Genomic DNA, 20,704 nt, shown 5'->3' with positions numbered 1-20,704 from the left:
ACCTACCTTATAAAGGATGGAAGGCTGAGTCAACCTTGGGCCTGGTGGGACTTGAACTTGCAGTAATTGCAAGCAGCTGTGTTAATAACAGACTGCATTAGTCTGTTGCGCCACCAGAGGCCTTTTTTTTATGATCCATAAAAAAAATAGCCAAATGAGATGAATTAAATAGGCAAGGTAATTTTTTTTTTAAAAAAAACTTATTTTTTGTTTTGTTTCTGCTTTTAAAAGGTCTTGGATCCTGAGCAAAACCATAATTTCACCGACCATTACTTAAACGTAGCATTCGATCTGTCTCAAGTCCTCTTCATAGCTACCGCTAATACCACTGCCACCATTCCAGCTGCTTTGTTGGACAGAATGGAGATCATTCAGGTTCCAGGTAATACACATTTCAGAGGGAGGGGACGTATGTCAGGGTTCCAAGTAACAGACCCAACGCAATCAAACCTCTGAGGCGTAGGTGTTCCTCAAAGTACAGATTTATTAGGCATATCATATTGGCACATCTGGTGAAAACCCGACTCAGAAGGTCTGGCAGTTTTTCCAGTGGTGAAATCCTACCGGTTCACACCGGTTCAGGCGAACCGGTAGTGATAAAAGCTACCGGTTGGTCCGAAGTGGTACGTCCGACGATCAGCTGTGCCGTGCGATTTATATTCACTAAAAAAAGCAGGAAATCCTGCTTTCTAGCAAATCTAAATAGCGCAGCACAGGTGTTACCCCCTCGCTATTCTACTTACCTTGTTAGGTGTCCTTTTTCCGTGTGAAGCGCATGTGTGGTGCACACTGCGCATGTGCATGCAGCATGCATTTGGCGTGTTACATGCATGCGCATGCAGCATGCGTTTGATGTGCACTGCATACTGCGCATGCCTGCGTGGCACACGTTTGGCGCGCACCACGCATGCGCAAACCAGTGGCAAAACACGGAGGATTTCCCCAGTGGGTTTTCCCCACCCACATTAAAAGTCAAAGTTCTTTCCCCACCAATCTATATGTCCATCACAGGGTCCAATCTGGTCACCTCCCCAACTCCAGTTGGTTTCAGTCCATGCCTCCCCAGCACCCAGTAAGAACGTCCTTGATTCCCAAGAGAAAGAATTTTATTTTGGCTACAAGTCCCCAGCTATCTCTACACCCTGTTCCCGTTCCCACAGCTCCAACCAGCGTAGCTGTGGCAGCCCTGAGGATGCTCCCAAAATGGCTTCGGGGTTGACAACGTATTTACAATGGCTACAGCATCCCAGCATCACGTTATCGCCATTTGCAATCTTCCTGAGAGGGGGTGCTAGGACAGTTCACCCCCGCCAACTCTCCCTGGCCAACTCAGTGTGGGACAACTCCCCATGGAAAAACCCATCGCGGAACAATTCAAATACGGGATGACTCAAGAAAGGGATAAGTGAATTGCAATGGGCCTTTTCTTGCTTTAGGTTTGAACCTTCTCAGGTTAGAAGTCCTTGACAATGGGGGGGGGGGGTGAGAGTTGCAATTCTACTTGTCCCTCCCTTGAGTTATCCCACGTTGAATTGTCCTGCGGCGAGTTTTCCTGGGGTCAAGTTGGCTGGGGACCAGTCAGCCTCTGCGAGTTGTCCCATTCCAGGAGGCCTTCTGACAAATAAAGTCATTGAAAGTCAAGTTCACTTAATGACTGCGTGATTCGCTCAACAACTGCAGTGGATGAGCTTAATGACCATGGCGAAAAGATCATAAAATTGAACAGGATTCCCTCAACAACTTGCTAAGCGAACAGAAATTGTGATCCCGGTTGTAAGTCGAGAACTAGCTGTCATACGGCATCTGGAATATCTCGTCTCGGGCGTTCTCTCTCTACTTTCAAACCAAGGTTGCTGTCTCAACCCTCTTTTAAAACGGGCATTTCTAAATGTTCCTTCTCATGAACCGTTTTCAAAGGATACACCCAAGAAGAGAAGATCGAAATTGCACACCGGCATTTGATTCCGAAACAGCTGGAACAGCACGGGCTGACTCCACAACAGATTCAGATTCCCCAAGAAGCGACGCTGGTGATCATCACCCGGTAATGATTTTCTGCATTTTCAATTCTGTACCACATTTATTTACTTTTTTTGCTTGTGGGAAATGAGTAATTCTAAATTTGGAATATTGTACTATCCAAGAGTTTTCGAAGAGCAGGGTTTTTGCAACATCGGTGCCTCTGCTCATTAATACAAGATCTTCATCCTTAATTGTATTTTGAATTTATGCAAAACTCCCAGGGTCATTGGGAGTTCAGACGGTATAACAATAATAGTAGCAATAATATTGAACATCAGTTATCTATGATTACTAGTGGAATGATTAGCAGAAAAGGCAGACTCTGGTTTTTTTTAAAAAAAAAAATCCACGGGCAAAGATAATGACTTTTTCACGCTGAGTCTTTGAACAGACCTCTTCATTTTGGGTTTCAGAAACAGAAAAGAGATTTATTTATTTATTTTATTTTATTTGTCAACAAGAAAACAAGTAACAGAATAGACATAGACATGGACACATGAAAAAAAAATTGGCACACAAAAAAAGGATATAAATAGGCAAAACATAGCCATAAACACATAGAATGATTACATATAATTGGGAACCGTAGGACAGGGATGGTAGGCACGCTGGTGCGCTTATGCACGCCCCCGTAGGGACCTCTTAAGAAACATGGAAAGGTCCACAGGACACAGTTTAAGGTAAAAGGTGTGGGGATTAGAGACACTAACAACAGGATCAGGTAGAGCGTTCCAGACATTAACTACTCTATTGCAGAAGTCATATTTCCTACAATTAAGATTAGAACGAATTACATTGAGTTTAAATCTATTGATAGCCCTTGTGTTATTATTTGCAAAGGAGAGAAGCAACACTGGAAGACAACAGAAATGTGTTTGTGTGGGGGGATGGTATTTGTCTTAGAAGAAGCAGTAGAGTTTAGGGATCTTGGCTTACCATTTCCAGTTTGTGTGCTTCCTATCATCTACGGTTATCTTTGTGTTACTTTGAGAGCCAAATTCTGCCTTGTTCCCCAAAGATGCTTTTTTTCAAAAGACAACTGGGCTTTTGTTTTTTCTTGAACACGTTTTGCTTCTCATCCAAGAAGCTTCCTCAGTTCTGGCTGAACGGTGGACGATGGCTGCAAGGGATGTAAATCGTTCCATCCTCCACCATTCAGTCAGAAACGAAGAAGCTTCTCGGATGAGGAGCAAAACATCTTCAAGAAAAAACAAAAGCCCAGTTGTCTTTTGCAAAAAGCACCTTTGGGGCAACCATGATCCGGATGACCGAGAATCTCCATAAACAAATTCTGCCATGTTTTCATTGTCCGTTTCGCCACCACCACTGCAAGGGAACACAATCGGCATCCTCCGCAGAACTACTGATGTGCAGAAATTTAGGGTGTATTGCAACCCTTGGCCTATATTGTTTTGCAATTTAAATAATTTGCAGAACCCTCTTCACCAAACTCAGGATAGCTAGTAACCTCTGCAGCCCCCGGAGTTGGACAGCGATGAGGCTGAGGAAGACCGTGGGCCAGTCCTGGAGGCTGGGGAAGGCCTGGATGAGAGCTCTGCGTTGGAGGCTGAGGTGGGGCCAGGGCCATCTGGGAGTGAGTTGCGAACTCCAGAGCCTCCAGAGACTGACAGTAGTGAGGCAGAGGAACAGGAAGAGCCTGAAGGCAAAAGTAGCTAAAGCAAAAAGGACTACTCGGGAGTAAGGCCAGGAGATGATTAGCCCCTGCCATAAGGCTTAAAAGACCAGCAACGGTGTTTGGGCTTTGCCGGAAAACAATGTTGATAGCTTTGTCTTCTTGCATTTATTTTGTATCGATGTCTTCTGAACTTTTGCCAAGAAAGGCCTTTGGCCGTTTGCCTAATTGGACCAAGGTTGGTGATAGGATTGAGGAATTTGTGTTGGGAGGAATTTGCTTTAATTTAGTTGAACTACGCTGAGAATGAAGTAATTCTCAGCTGTTCGAACAAAGTTTGTTTGTTATTACACTGACTGAGTTTCCTATTACCTACTTGGGCCTGGGTCACAACAGATCCCTGGAAGATATTTGCTTCTGTTCACACACTGAAAAGGGTATCCTTGTCCGTTGCTTTTGGCTAGGTACACCCGGGAGGCTGGGGTTCGCTCTCTGGATCGCAAACTCGGAGCCATTTGCCGGGCAGTGGCTGTCAAAGTGGCTGAAAGCCAGCACAAGGAGACAAGGCCGGATCGCTCGGAAGGGACAGAAGGAGGTTTGTAAGCTGCTTTATTATTATTATTTTATTTTGTTTTGCTTTCGTCTTTCTCCTTTCTTAAAAATTCTGGCCGATCTCGGGCTCTCGCCAGCTTTCTGGCTTGGGTAGTTTCCCAAGAAGGGGCCTTGCTGTGTTTTGAGTTTTAGATTTGCATATGTTTTGTCCTTCACTAAAATAAAACCACACCATTTCCCGGTTTTTGGCATTGCATCTCTCACGGAGGACAACAGAATTATCTGCCCCACATCTGCTGGCAGAAGGAAATCTTAGCTGAGAGGTAAATGCGTGACTGAAGCAGTTGCTTGGCTCACAATTTGATCTCTGAGGCCAGGGGTGGGTTTCAACTTCCATGTGTTGTGAGTTTCTCCCTTTGCTTCCTCCTTCCTGTGTTACTTTTCAAAGGCTGTGCTTCCAGCCCATAAGCTGCTATCCAGGGGCAAGCAGAATACTAATCTTAATTATTATTAACTCTTCATTATTAATTGAGACTATGGAAAGAGCGCAGAGAAGAGCAAAAAATCAAGAGGCTGGAGGCTAAAACGTATGAAGAAGGCTTACAAGAATTGTGTATGTCTAATCTAAGTAAACTATAAGGAAGACTGAGCGCCAAAGAACAGAAGCCTTTGAACTCTGGTGCTGGAGAAGACTCCTGCGAGTCCCTTGGACTGCAAGGTGATCAAACTGATCAGTCCTAGAGGAGAACAATCCTGGCTGCTCTTTAGAAGGCCAGATCTTGAAGGGGAAACTGAAATACTTTGGCCACCTAATGAGAAGGAAGGACTCCCTGGAGAAGAGCCTAATGCTTGGAACAATGGAGGGCAAAAGAAGAACGGGACGACAGAGAACGAGATGGCTGGATGGAGTCACTGAAGCAGTCGGCGTGAGCTTAAATGGACTCCGGGGGATGGTAGAGGACAGGAAGGCCTGGAGGAACTTTGTCCATGGGGTCGCGATTGGCCGGACACGACTTCGCAACTAACAACGCCTAAGAAAAGAAGGATTAGGGGAGACATGATAGCACTGTTCCAATATTTGAGGGGCTCCTACAAAGACGAGGGGTCAAACTTTTTCCCAAAGCACCAAAAGGCAAGGCAAGAAACAATAGTTGGAAACTAATCAAGGAAAGAAGTAATCTAGAATGAAGGAGAGATTTCCTAACGGTGAGAGCCAATAACCAACGGAATAGCTTGCCTTCAGAAGTGGTGGATGCTCCATCACCAAAGACTTTCAAAAAGAGACTGCAACCATTTGTTGAAAGTCTATAGGGTCTCCTGCTCGAGCAGCGGGTTGGATTAGAAGACCTCCGAGGTCCCTTCCAACTGATTTATTCGATAGCCTCCCTATCGGCATGAAGTAAAGCAGTCATTTTCTGCAAGTTAAATTTTTTGGAAGAAAAAAAAAAGAATTAAAAAATATCTGGTTTAACTTTGTCTGTTACTGTGAAGAGACTTCTCCCTGTTCACCCTGCCTTCCATCTCCTGTCCATCCTCACGAGATAAAAAATTGTTTGGGGCTAAAAACAAACACCTTCCAAATCCAGTTCTGATTTGTTTTGGAGTTTGATCCCAATAGCATTGCTGGAGATTTGTATTTGTTCCAGTGGGTTGCTATACAAACAGAAAATTACCTGTCATAGCAGGTAGCAGGTATTTGCCACGGTGGCGCAGTGGTTAGAGTGCAGTACTGCAGGCTACTTCTGCTGATCACCGGCTGACAGCAGTTTGGCAGATCGAATCTCACCAGGCTCAAGGTGGACTCAGCCTTCCGTTCTTGTGAGGTTGGTAAAATGAGGACCCAGATTGTTGGGAGCAAGAGGCTGACTCTGTAAATTGCTTAGAGAGGGCTGTAAAGCACTATATAAGTCTAAGGGCTATTGTTCTTCCTTCCTTCCTTCCTTCCTTCCTTCCTTCCTTCCTTCCTTCCTTCTTCCATGGTGGCGTAGTGGTTAGAATGCTATATTGCAGGGTGACTCTGCCCACAGCCAGAAGTTAGATCCTGACCCGCTCAAGGTTGACTCAGCCTTCCATCTTTCCGAGGTCAGTAAATTGAGGACCCAGATTGCTGGGGGCAATAGGCTGGCTCTGTAAAGCGCTTAGAGGGGACTGCTATGAAGCAGTATATAAGTCTAAGTGCTATTGCTATTTTATCTACGGGCTCCAACACTTACAATATGTACGTTCCGGAATTCTTTACCAGCTCTCTTGAAAAATATGCCTGTCTTCATTATGTTGAAAACTTTGAGCCCATGTGTGTTTCCCACATATTCATATAACCTGAGATTTAAGACTCACTGATTATTCAGGCATATTTATACTGGCTGCAGACTTAGCATTATTCTAGACGCTTTTTTTACGTCTGGCTGAAAGCCTGTTAGACATTGAAGAGAACGTATCCTGTCACCATATGGAAACTTGGAGCTTTTATTTTTACAGAATTTTGTGCAACGTGAGAACATTTTAACCTCTTGAACTTGTACCTCAAATCTTTTTTTTTTTAAAGATGGGACTCTTTTGGGTGGCAACAGAGAGATGTTGATGCAGAGTTCACTACCCGCAAGTTCGTGTGACTCACACACTCGCATTCTAGAGAGAAACAGATGTCAGCCCCCGTCTTTCACAATTATTTTTATTGGCATATTCCTCGTGTTTTCTTAACTGGCTATGCCTACGTTAGCATCTAATAATTGCGGCCATATATTTCGAAAGCAACTTTTAAAGCACATTTTAATTATTTATGTCATATTTCTGTTCCCAGCCCTCTTTACTTCCAAAGGAGAAAGAATCGAGCAATTAAAGAGTTTGGATTTATTCTTAGCCGAAGTCAAAAGGCCCAGCTAAAAAGGGGAAGAAGCTTAAAATCCCCTCCTGAAAACAAGATTGGCAAATCAAAGTAGTCACCTTTTGTTTTTATTTATTTATTTGTCAATCATATATAACATAACAGGTAGAAGTATAAACATAATTTAGATACATGAAAGAAGTAAGTAAAAAGGAATATTAGGACAGGGACGAAAGGCACACAGGTGCACTTATGCACACCCGTTACAGACCTCTTAGGAATGGGGTGAGGTCAACAGTAGACAGTAGAAACTTAAAGTTTTGGGGGTTTGGGGAAGAAATTACAGAGTCAGGGAGTGCATTCCAAGCATTGACCACTCTGTTGCTGAAGTCGTATTTTCTGCAATCGAGTTTGGAGCGGTTTACCTTGAGTTTGTATCTATTATTTACTCGTGTATTGTTGTGGTTGAAGCTGAAGTAGTCATTGACAGGTAGGACATTGTGGTAGATAATTTTATGTACTATGCTTAGGTGAGACTGAAGTCTGCTTAGTTCTAAGTTGTCTAAGCCCAAAATTTGGAGTCTGGTAGCATAAGGTATTTTATTGCGGGTAGAAGAGTGGAGGACTCTTCTCATGAAATATCTCTAGACTCTCTCGATTGTATTAATGTCCGATATGCAGTGCGGGTTCCAGACAGATGAGCTGTATTCAAGAATTGGTCTAGCAAATGTTTTGTATGCTCTAGTTAGTAGTCCAATATTACCAGAGAAGAAGCTACACGAGATTAGGTTAACAACTCTTAGTGCTATCATATGGGACTGGTAAGAAACTTCCCCGAAAATAAGACCCAACCGAAAAATAAGCCCTAGCATGATTTTTCAGGATGCTTGTAATATAAGCCCTGCCCCCCAAAATAAGCCCCAGTTAAGATTGTCAGCCAGACGGACTCAATTAGTATCGTATTTCCCCAAAAATAAGACCCAACCAGAAAATAAGTCCCAATGCATCTTTTGGAGCAAAAAATAATATAAGACTCGGCCTTATTTTCGGGGAAACATGGTATATGTTACAAGTTGGGCTGGGAAGTGGCTCACCAGGCTAATGCAGCCTGTTATTAACACACAGCTGCCTGCAATTACAATTACTGTAGGCTCGAGTCCCACCAGGCCCAAGGTTGACTCAGCCTTCCATCCTTTATAAGGTACGTAAAATGAGGACCCAGATTGTTGGGGGGTGGCAATAAGTTGACTTTGTATATAAATATACAAATAGGATGAGACTATCGCCTTACACAATGTAAGCCGCCCTGAGTCTTTGGAAAAGGGCGGGATATAAATTCAAATTAAAGGGGAAAAAAAGTTGTGGGTTTTTTTTTTCCAATCTACGTCAGGGATGGGGAGCGAATGCCTCTTTACGATCTGCGGACTTCAACTCCCAGAATTCCACGGCTGGGAGTCGAGATCCACAGGTCGTAAAGAAGATCATCGTTCCCCCACCCCTGATCTAGGTTTGCATACAAAACCTGGTTGCCCTGTGCAATGAAGCTCTTGTTTCTGTTACATCAACTATTCCCTAACCCTAACCTTGGCCAAAAAAAAAAGAAAAATGGAGCAAAACTCACTTAACAGATGTTTCACTTAGCAACATCAATGTTGGGCTCAGTTATGGTTGTAACTCGAGGAAGACCCATATTCAAGCCCAAATGTTGATAGTCCCCTTATTTATCCAAAGCGCCAGAAGGCAGGACAAGAAATAATGGATGGAAAACTAACCAAGGGGAGAAACAACCTAGAACTAAGGTGAAATTTCCTGACATTTAGAACTATTAACCAGTGGAACAACTTGCCTCCAGAAATTGTGGATGCTCCATCACTGGAGGTTTTAAAGAAGGGACTGGACAGTTAGTTGTTTGAAATGGTATGGGGTCTCCTGACTGAGCAGAGGGTTGGACTAGAAGACCTCCAAGGTCCCTTCCAGCTCTATTCTGATTAAGCTATTCTCCAAAGCACCCGAAGGCAGGACAAGAAGCAATGGATGGAAAGTAAGCAAGGAGAGAAGCAAACTGGCATTGAGGAGAAACTTCACAATTCACCAGGGGAATAGCTTGCCAGCAGAATTCGTGGGTACTTCATCACTGGATGCTTTTAAGAAAAGATTGTACAGCCACTTGTCTGAAATGGTATAGGACAGGGGTCTCCAATCTTGGTCCCTTTAAGACTTGTGGACTTCAACTCCCAGAGTTCCTCAGCCAGCTTTGCTGGGAGTTGAAGTCCACAAGTCTTAAAGGGACCAAGGTTGGAGACCCCTGGTATAGGATCTTCTGCTTGAGCAAGGGTTGGACTAAAAGACCTCCAAGGCAGAGGTGGGTTTCAGCAGGTTCTGACCAGTTCTGGAGAACCAGTAGCGGAAATTTTGAGTAGTTCGGAGAACCGGTAGTAAAAATTCTGACTGGCCCCGCCCCCATCTATTCTCTGCCTTCCAAGTCCCAGCTGATCGGGAGGAAATGGGGATTTTGCAGTAACCTTCCCCTAGATTGGGGTGGGAATGGAGATTCTACAGTATCCTTCCCCTGCCACGCCCACCAAGCCACACCCACAGAACCGGTAGTAAAAAAAATTTGAAACGCACCGCTGCTCCAAGATCCCTTCCAGCTCTATTCTGATTAAGCTCTTCTCCAAAGCACCTGAAGGCAGGACAAGAAGCAGTGGATGGAAACTAATCAAGGAGAGAAGCAACTTAGAACTAAGGAAAAACTTACTAACAGTGAGGACAATTAACCAGTGGAACGGCTTGCCTCCAGAAGTTGTAGGTGCTTCATCATTCAAAGTTTTTAAGAAAAGACTAGGACAGTCACTTGTCTGAAATGATACAGGATCTCCTGCTTGAGCAGAGGGATGGACTAGGAGACCTCCAAGGTCCCTTCCAGATCTAGTCCGATTCTGAAGTCAATTCTCATCCCCTTGCAAAACCTCACGGGCTCCAGATGCATTTATTATTATTATTTTTTAGGTTTCTGGGGTTACCAGTGGAAGAGGCCGAAAGCTTCTCCCTTGCAACCTTAGAGGGACATGTTTACTACTAAATGCAGAACAAAAAGGCAGCTTTGTCTTCTGTGACTCCTCCCCGCCCTTCTCCCCACCACCACAATTCAACAAAATAAGTTATTTACAGGATAGAAACTGGAGCTGGAAATTGCTGCCAGCAAGGAAAGAAACAGCAAGTGGAATGTTTTCCGAATGGTGTAAAATTCAAGGTTTTTTTTTTCTTTTTTTGTTTTTTACCACCCCGTTTTGGTCTTTGTTTTTGACCATTTGGAGGAAATCCTACCGCATGACTGTTGCCGACCCAGCTGCCTTGGTGTGGTCTGAAATGGCAGCCGGCAAAACGGAGCAATGAAAGGGAAGCTGGCAAAATGGGCAGGGGAAGGATTTGCCCTTTGCCTGGTGCTGGCATTTGAATCGCATCCCCGTCTTCCAAACAAGCACGGGGTTTTTTTTCCCTTTGTTTGAAAAATTAGGGAGGAGGAGGAGGAAAGAAGAAAGAAATAGTAGTAGTAGTAGTAAGAAGAGGAGGAAAAGGAGGAGGAGGAAAGAAGAAAATAGTAGTAGTAGGAAGAAGAGAAGGAAAAGGAGGAGGAAAGAAAAAAGTAGTAGTAGTAGGAAGAAGAGAAGGAGGAAGAAAGAAGTAGTAGGAAGAAGAGGAGGAAAGTAGTAGTAGTAGGAAAAAGAGGAGGAGAAGGAAAAGGAAGAGAGGGAGAAGGAGAAGAGGAAGAGGAGGAGAAAGAGAAGAAGGAAGAAGAAGAGGAAGAAGAAAAAAAGGAAGGAGAAGAAGATGATGAAGATGGTGAAGATGATTCTGGGCCAATGCCGGAGTGAATCGGATTTGTCCTGAATGTGGAATTTGTCATGGAGAAAAGCTGAATCCAGCTCCGTGGCCACGGATTCTGGTTGGTCAAAGCTTGCTTCAATTCCAATTCCAGTTGGGTAGGCAGCAAAAATAAGAGAGGTTTGCTGTACCCTCAATAGGTCCTGGTTAATAAGGTACCAGGGTAGAAATCAGGAGATGGTGAGTTCTACTCTTGTCTTAGGTATGAAAGCCAACTGGGTAACTTGAGTCAATCGCCAGGAGACTATGAGTTCTAGTACTGCCTTCGATATGAAAACTGGCTGGGTGACTTTGGGTCAATCATCAGAAGATGGTGAGTTCCACCCTCACCTTAGGCATGAAAGCCAACTGGGTGACTTTGGACCAATCACTAGGTGTCGGGGAGTTCTAGTCCCTCTATACACATGAAAGCTGGCTGGTTGACTTTGGGCCAATTGTCACGAGATGGTCTTCCATGCGCACGAAAGGAGGCTGGGTGACTTCGGGCAGTCAACCTCAGCCCAATTCACCTCTCAGGATTGTCGTCTTGGGAAAAACAGGAGAAGGAAGGAGTATTAGGTACTTGAATTACTTATAAACTAATTAAAGGCTAGTCGGGGATTCTGGGATTTGAAGGCCATGCGTCTTAAAAGTTGCCAAGTTTGGAGAACCCTGCCCTAAAAGAACCCCAAACCTGGCACAATCCACCCAAAAAATGTTTTCCATGAGGGATTAATTCAAAAGTCCGAACTAAACAAGAGCAAAACTGGAAAGTGAATTTTCTCTCCATTTGGCCCTCACGTTACGCCAAAAATAATAAAAGGAAATTGTATTATGGCCAAGGTACTATTTGAAGCTCAGCCCACTGTGCTTTTGTGAATAACATAATGTGCAAACAAGGCTGAGGGAATAATAGTAGCGCATGTGCAGGCAAGAAATCAGGTTGATACCAGAGTTAATTGTGGGTTAACCAACCGATGCTGTAATTTAGGCCAGGGTGTGAAGACGAGCTGCATGGTTTATTTGTGGTTAGTTTTAATGACTGGTTTGTTCCAGGCTAGAAAATTGCCAAGTGGAAACAGGTCTCCGCGGAGAGGGAGAACAAATCAGAAATTGGCTAAGGAAGCCGTGGTTAGTTTGCTTTGATTGAAAGACAGAATCCTGGCTTATTCAACAAACCATGGCTTTGTGTGGTATCGAACCCCAGTCTGTCTTCAACTTGTCTGGAACAAAACTTGGTTTAGGTGAATTCATTTTCGTGGAGCACAACTTTTTATAGCAAGATTATATTCTGCCGGGTTTTAAACAATGTTTGCTTGTCCAGATTGCATGCATGACCCAAAGTATTAGTCATATTTTGGCTTATTATAAGTAGTCCTCGACTTACGACCACAATTGAGCCCGAATTTCCTGTTGTTTAGTGAGACATCTGTTAAGTGAATTTTGCCCTATTTTACAACCTTTCTTGCCACAGTTGTTGTTAGGTGAATCACTGAATTTTGATCACGTGACTGTGGGGATGCTGCAACGGTCGTAAGTGTGAAAAAACAGTCATTTTTTTCAGTGCAGCTGTAAGTTTGAACGGTCACTGAATGAACCGTTGTAACTTTGAATGGTCATTAAACGATCTATTGTTAAGTCAAGAACTAACTGTAGATTCTTCTTCAATGGAATAGCATCATGCTCTTTGGGAGTTGTCATCAGAATGTTTCCCGCCCCACCCCCCACCCCTGTTTTCAGATAGAAAAGTGATCAATATTTCCCCCCCCCCCTTTTAATTATCTTCCAGATTGGAAAGAACACATCGCAGAAGAGCCGAAATCGGAAACCCTCCATGACGCCTCCGACCTAGCTCTGCCCCCTGAAATGCCCATTTTAATTGACTTCCATGCCTTGAAGGACATCCTGGGGCCACCGATGTATGAACTGGAGGTACTTCTTGGTTTTCTTCCATTGCTGCTTCTGTTCTGTTTCTTTTCTTGGTTGGCCTCACGGCTTGTGCAGATCAGTTGTTGCTTGATTCATCTCCGTTTCAAAGCCGAAGAGCCAGCGCTGTCCAAAGACATCTCTGTGGTCATGTGGCCGGCATGACTAAACGCCAAAGGCGCACGGAACGCTGTTACCCTCCCACCAAAGGTGGTCCCTATTTTTCTACTTGCATTTTTTTTACATGCTTTCAAACTGCTAGGTTGGCAGAAGCTGGGACAGGTAACGGGAGCTCACCCCGTTACGCGGCACTAGGGATTCGAACCGCTGAACTGTCAACCTTTCGATCAACAAGCTCAGCGTCAGCCACTGAGCCCTTTCCTACCTGTGATAGCTCCGTTAAAATATAGATCGTGGGGCTAGAAGGGATCTGGTGACTTTGGAACCACAGATTAAACCTTCAAGAAACATATACACATTCTGGACCAGCGGAGAGTTAAAAACAGCTCCAGATGGCCACCATCTGAATGTGGCCATTGGCCAACATCACTAGGTAGCAACCTCAAACAATAAGTGCTGAAACAGCTTCCTTGGCCTTACTTTAACTGCCGTGTCTTTTTCTCTTTTGGGGTCTCAGTGGAAAACATTCCTCCTTGGTTCCATTTGTTTGTCTTTCCTCCAGCTTGCCGTGGGCCTCTCGTTCTTTCTTTCTTTCTTTCTTTTTTTTTTTCTCCTCCTCAGCTCGGAGAGTTTTAACCTCTGACCTCCCCTCTGCCATCAATAACTAGCTGGAAATCTTGGCAGCGCTTGGCCGGAGGAAGAGAAACCCAAAACCGAAATTAATTGAATCAATTAGCCTTCTGGAAAGGGAAGCAGGCCTCCCCTCCACCCATGAAATATTTCTAAAACAAATACCTTAGGCCCGTGAGCTTGCAAGCGCTGGTACTCTATGCAGTTCCTGCAAAAGGAACCGGGACACTTCAGAATCAAAACTTTACTCATTTAGGGAAAGGAAGGGAGCTGTGCAATCTGGATATGTTGAGTCGAATTCTGAAATAAAAGCTGGGGGGGTGGGGAGACCTGGATTTGAAAGAACTGTTTTGCAAAGTTATTGCAGATATTGGACCAGTGATATATATAAGGCATATTAAAAGAAAGAAGAGTTAGGTAAAGGTAAAGGTTCCCCTTGCATATATGTCTTAGTCGTTCCCGAATCTAGGGTGCTTATCTCCATTTCAAAGCTGAAGAGCCAGCGCTGTCCGAAGTTGTCTCCATAGTCATGTGACCGGCATGACTCAATGCCAGAGGCGCACGGAACGCTGTTACCTTCCCACCAAGGTGGTCCCTATTTTTCTACTTGCATTTTTTGACGTGCTTTCGAACTGCTAGGTTGGCAGAAGCTGGGACAAGTAACAGGAGCTCACCCTGTTAGGCGGCAGTAGGGTTCGAACCGCTGAACTGCCAACCTTTTGATCGACAAGCTCAGCATCTTAGCCAAGGAGCCACCGTGTCCCATATAAAAGAGTTAAGGTGAGCTTAATTCCTGGGAATTATACGGATACATCCACATGGAGAAGTGGGCGAGGGATGGTGTTGTCGTCTTCTCAACTTCCATTCCTGCAACCTTGAGATTCCTTGGCGAGCTTGCACCCACGCGGTAATTAGATCTGACCCTAAACATAATTAAAGAGTTGCAATTGAAAAGGTCCTTTTTAATTATCTTCATGGCAAAATGAGGTGACAGCATCTGGAGAAGGATCTTCAAATATGGCTGTAGTTGGACTACATGGAGGGTATGTGCGCACTGACATTTATAGTCTACATCCCAAGTTGCAAGGGGCTTTAAAGTTTCAAAGCAGAATGACTTATGTTCAGAAATACAGGTAGTTCTTTTTTTGAGGCTATAATGTCTGTTACTAAGTGAGACATTTGTTAAGTGAGAGTTGTCCCCTTTTACAATCCTTCTTGCCACAGCTGTTAAGTGAATTACGGCAGTTGTTAAGCCAGTAACATGGTTGTTCAATGAATCTGGCTTTCCCATTGACTTCACTTTTCAGGAGGTGGCAAAATGAATTTTGATCACGTGACCATAAAGATGGCCATAAGTTTGAAAAAAACGCTCATAAGTCCCTTTTTCAGTGCCGTTGTAACTTCGAACTGTCACTACATGAACTGTTGTAAGTCGAGCACTACCTGTACTGCACATTGATTGCCTGTAATACCATTAAGAACCAGCGAGTTGTATTCTGCCTGGCCTGGCCCACCCAATCCTGAAAAAGCTGTATTGGGTTACTCATGTGCCAAAGCAAATGGCAACTGCACTTAGACTTATCTACCGCCTCACAGTGCTTTCACAGCCCTCTCTAAGCAGTTTACAGAGTCAGCCTCTTGGCCCCAACCATCTGAGTCCTTATAGCTTAACATTTCAAATTTTGGCCACTTCTGTACCCAAGAATTTACAATAGAATAACAGAGTTGAAAGGAACCTTGGAGGTCTTTTCAGGACCGACGGCCCAAACTGGAATGCATGCATGCTGGCTGGTGTGCCTGCACAGGCCAGCCAGCTCTGGTGTGCTTGCACATGCACACCAGTGTGTCACCACAGAAGACACCAATTAATTCTTAGTTCTTAGCTCAACTTTTGTCAGATGAGTGTTATGCTGGCAGACATCAACATCTTATAGTAATAATAATAATAACAGAGTTGGAAGGGACCTTGGAGGTCTTCTAGTCCAACCCCCTGCCCAGGCAGGAAATCCTACACCACTTCAGACAAATGGTTATCTAATCTCTTCTTAAAAACTTCCAGTGTTGGAGCATTCACAACTTCTGGAAGCAAGTTGTTCCACTGGTTAATTGTTCTGTCAGGAAATTTCCCCTCAGTTCTTAAGTTGATTCTCTCCTTGATTCGTTTCCACCCATTCCTTCTTGTCCTGCCCTCAGGTGTTTTGGAGAATAGCTTGACTCCTCCTTCTTTGTGGCAGCCCCTGAGATATCAAAACACTGCTATCATGTCTCCCCTAGTCCTTTTCATAACACTACACATATCCAGTTCCTGCAACCATTCTTCATATGTTTTAGCCTCCAGTCCCCTAATCCTCTTTGTTGCTCTTCTCTGCGCACTTTCTATAGTCTCAACATCTTTTTTTTACATCATGGCGACCAAAACTGGATGCAGGACTCCAAGTGTGGCCTTACCAAGGCATTACAAAGTGGTATTAAGAGTTTACATGATCTTGATTCTATCCCTCTGTTTATGCAGTCTAGAACTGTGTTGGCATTTTTGGCAGCTGCAGGTTTTTTAGCATTTTATGCTGTATTTTAGATGCAGATGAAATGACTTGTGAGCATCCGGCCTCTCCTTCCTTCCAGGTCTCCGTGCGGCTGAATCAACCAGGCGTAGCGATAGGCTTGGCCTGGACGCCATTAGGCGGAGAGATCATGTTTGTGGAAGCCAGTCGGATGGATGGGGAAGGCCAATTGACCCTAACCGGGCAGTTGGGGGACGTCATGAAGGAATCGGCCCACCTCGCCATCAGCTGGCTGCGGAGCAACGCCAAGAGATACCAACTGACCAACGGTAGGGGAGGCTGGTGCCAACCCGATGTGTCCTTTTAGCGGCGTCTCGCTATAGATCTTATAGACCAGTCATCTTTTTTTGTTTGGAATGAAGCATTACCATTGCTAGGAGAAAGTTGTGGCTTATGTTGGCAAGATCAGTGACAAATAAGTTTAATAACAACAACAACAATAATAATAATAATTACTTGGAACTGCCTATATACTCAGATGCTACCTTAACAGCTCCTAGGTCCTTGGTTAGTTACGTTTTTACCAATAATAATGATGATGATGGCGATGATGATGATATGATATCATTGATACCAGTCAATGGTATTTGTGACAACATTTTTAAATGTTCAGTTGACTGAATTTCATGTCTAATGAATAAAAGTTCATTAGAGAGGTTCCTGACGGAGCTTGGGCCATTTCCTGGCCCGCGGCACGGCTGAAGAACTAGTCGCGGCCTGGGAACGGGCCGCGGCTGGGGCTTTGGACTGTGTCATGCCTTTGCGGCCTCTGACCCGGCGCATGTCTCAACCAGCTCCTTGGTTCTCTGAGGAGCTGAGGGAGATGAAGCGCCAGAAAAGATGCCTAGAGAGTGCCTGGAGGTCCAGCCGTTCAGAAGCTGACCGAACACGGGTTAGATCATTTATTCAGACCTATCTGGTGGCATTGAGGGAGGCTAAGCGTACCTGCATTTCCTCCCTTATTGCATCGGCAGATAATTGCCCGGCTGCCCTGTTTCGGGTGACCCGCTCTCTCGCTTTAATTTTTTAAAATTAATTTTTTTTAATTTTTTAGATGATTTTATGGGTTTTAAATTTTAATCAGTTCTATAGGGTTTGAAAGTATTGTAAAATTTGGGCCAAATTTAATATTTTTTTTAATTATTGTTTTTAGTAATATTGTATGTATCTTGACTGTTATTTTATCTGGCTGTTAACCGCCCTGAGTCCTTTGGGAGAAGGGCGGTATACAAATTAAATTATTATTATTATTATTATTATTATTATTATTATTATTATTATTATTATTATTATTATTATTATTATTATTATTATTATTATTATTATTACAACAATACATTTTAAGAAGATACTTGGTTGATACCTAGGATGCTGGCAGCAACCCATATCAACCATCAGTACCGGTCAATCATATTTGTGTTACATTTTTAAATGTTCAGTTGACTTGAGTTTCATGTTTAATGAATAAAATAATAGTAGTAATAATAATAATGACTCGATAGGTAGACAGAAATGCCAAACCCAGTCTGAACATCTGGCTGTGTGATGATCGATAAGAACAACAACGATTATAATTATATCTTGCCCATTTTAATGTATTTATGGCTTCATTACTTACTCTTTTCACTTTTATACTATAGTTTTATCCGATTGTAAGCTGCCTAGAATCACGTGCCAGCTAAATGGAGGGCAGATACGTTTCATCAATAAACGATAAATTGTAGTGATTTTGAAGGGTAAATAAAATGTTTGTTTGTTTTTAGGTAGGATTCATTAGCATGCATCATTACACCAGAAAGGCACTAACTTCCTTCTGCCATCAATCTAATCTAATCTTCACCTAGGGCAGGTTAATTTTTTCCCCTTTTCTAAAAGCTAGAAGTGTGTATATTGATGCAGGTGTTTTTCACCTCCCCCCCTTCCTCCTTTCGCTGGTACTTCTTCTCCTTTCAATACAGGTTTTCTTCCAAAATGGAAACATGTTAGGAATTCAAGCCTTCCAGCGCCTGGGGTGGGTTTCTTTTATTTATTTTTAGAACAAAGACTGGCCTAGCACCAATCTGCAAACCCCTTTCTCTTTCTTAAAGCTTCTGGAAGTTTTGATCTCCTTGACAACACAGACATCCATCTGCACTTCCCAGCTGGAGCTGTCACAAAAGATGGACCATCTGCGGGCGTTACCATAGTAACCTGCCTTGCCTCCCTCTTCAGTGGGCGGCTGGTGCGTTCAGATGTAGCCATGACTGGGGAAATTACGCTAAGAGGACTTGTTCTTCCAGTAAGTATTGTTTAGAGATCATGATGGGTTAAAGCTTTTAACCGCCCCCGGATCAGCTCCGATTTTTTCCCCCCCTTCTTTATTTTAAGAATACCTATCCTGGCAACCTTCATTTCCTAGAGAGCTTTCTGAAGCCTTCCCTTATTAGATCTCTGCTTTGCAGGGCTGCGCCACTAGATTTGGTGCAGCTCCTTTACATTGGAGTAAGCCAGCATCCCAATGGCAATGGCGAGATTCAGGGAAGATCAGAGCCCGGCGATTTCTTGCAACTGCAGGGTTTCCCGTCGTCAGATGATGCTTAACTGGAAGCTCTGGTGATGTCACTCCTCTTAAGCTCAGGGGCCTGTGAAGGAAGGTATCCCTGTCTCCGTTCGCATCTAGAAGGCCCCAGAAACGTTCTCATTCTTGAGAGGCACTGTGGTTGGAAATGGGATAAGCATCTAGATTTCCTTAATTAAAATGGATCTCCTTTCAGAATGAGAAGGTGTGGTGTTTAGCGCAAACTGGAACAGGCGATGGAAAAATGTCAAGTTTTTTTTTAAAGAGATGTGTGGCATATGGTTTGGATCTCTATCTAGAGAGAGAACTCTTGGCATGAGTATGGATTACAGCAAGGCAGCCAGTAACTTGCAGAAGAGAACACCTGCTTAGAGACAGGCAGATAATTGCTTCTTTCCATCTATCTGTCTATCTATCTATCTATCTATCTATCTATCTATCTATCTATCTATCTATCTATCTATCTATCATCTATGTATCTATTATCTATTTATCATTTCTATCTATACATCCATCCATCCATCTCCTCTCTCTCTCTCGTCTGTCTGTCTATCTGTCTCCATCCACTCATCTCATCTATCTATCTATCTATCTATCTATCTATCTATCTATCTATCTATCTATCTATCTATCTATCTATCTATCTAATCTTTCTCTCATCCATCCATCCACCCACCCATCCATCCATCCATCTCATCTGTCTGTCTGTATATTATATATCTATCGTCTGCCTGCCTTCCTGCCTGCCTATCTATCATCATCTCTACCTATCTATTATCTATCTATTAACCAAATTTAGCCAGCCGTAAACCATCCCCCACCCCCGTACAATACGTGACTGATAAAAGCTGAAGAGAGCCAACCAGCTCTCACCTAGTAATGGGGCCATTTAATAACCGGCTTTACTTAGCATATTAAGGCATAAGCTTGTTAGTTTTGGCTTTCCGTGCCCCACCAACTGAAGTCCATTGTGATTCATTCAAACATGGCTTAGCACAGTAACTGAATACCGTGAATATGTTTGCAAAGCTAGAGGTGGTGGCTTCTGCTGGCTTAACTTGCTCGCTGACGGTTTCTGCCTCTCTGAAATTAATACTTCTTACCAGAGCTTTTATTGTCGAAGGACAAGCAAAGCAGCCTTCATTTAACCTTTCCTCTAATCCAGTACCTTGAAATTGTCCCATGCAAAAGGACTCTTACAAGTCAGGGTTAGGGGCTCTGCTTTGCATTCCAAAAACTTCACACTCAATTCCTGGCCCCGCTGTTTAAAAGGATGAAGCTCTATCTGTGCAGGCAGATATGGAGGATTGCTGTAGAAAGATCTGGATAAGATCTGTAGCATCTTTCCAGTTCCTTAATGAACATACCAAAGAGGTCATTTCTTGTAAATTAACAGCACGTTCATCTCAGGCTTGAAAGCTTTTGAAAATAAGTGAGGGGTTTTAAAATCCTGGCATTTCTCAAAGAAACTGCTCCTTAGGATGCAAGATTTCCCTGACTCTCCAGAATTATATTCTTCAGCATTGTCCCCCACTACAATTTTCTCCGTCCCGTCAGCTAAGCCCCATTTACGATTTGAAATTTGCAATTTCGATTTTTTCGTAGATGAATGGGTGATCCTTGAAATGGTTTGGTTTTCCATCACTGTGCGTGAGATAGGTGGTCAAACCAATGAACAAACGTGGCCTTCAAAGTGAAGTGTTTCCTAACGTTACCATAGAGCACTGTTTCTCTACTTTGACAACTCAGATGTGTGGGCTTCAACTCCCAGTATTCCCCAGCCAGCATGTTCTTTTTATAGATATTTTTATTTTCCAAAGAAGGTAGCATATTCTTGCGAAAGTTAGTTCTTAACACGGTAGTTTGCCAATGGATCCAAGAGTGGAAACTGGGTCTCCCACCCATGAGATAAGATGTGCAAGACAAAAGGGCACCAAAAGGATTTGTCTCTTGTATTTATATCCGCAGCTTCCTATTGAAACACACACACACAAAAACAGTTGCTGGAGTTCCTT

The 20,704-nt window shown here is 43.5% G+C and overlaps 1 protein-coding gene across 1 annotated transcript in view; it reads left to right on the top strand.

Moving 5' to 3' along the window:
* LONP2 (lon peptidase 2, peroxisomal) overlaps window positions 1-20,704 on the top strand; it is a 53,177-nt gene that overhangs the window by 27,171 nt on the left and 5,302 nt on the right. The window contains exons 9-14 of the mRNA XM_058155657.1: window positions 232-382; window positions 1,918-2,044; window positions 4,120-4,250; window positions 12,685-12,827; window positions 16,194-16,401; window positions 18,220-18,410. Of these exons, the coding sequence (XP_058011640.1) occupies window positions 232-382; window positions 1,918-2,044; window positions 4,120-4,250; window positions 12,685-12,827; window positions 16,194-16,401; window positions 18,220-18,410 (951 nt within the window). The remainder of the gene's footprint in view (window positions 1-231; window positions 383-1,917; window positions 2,045-4,119; window positions 4,251-12,684; window positions 12,828-16,193; window positions 16,402-18,219; window positions 18,411-20,704) is intronic.

This window comes from Ahaetulla prasina, chromosome 12, assembly GCF_028640845.1.
Source record: "Ahaetulla prasina isolate Xishuangbanna chromosome 12, ASM2864084v1, whole genome shotgun sequence".
NCBI lineage: Eukaryota > Metazoa > Chordata > Lepidosauria > Squamata > Colubridae > Ahaetulla > Ahaetulla prasina.
This window is presented reverse-complemented; position numbering and strand designations above follow the sequence as displayed.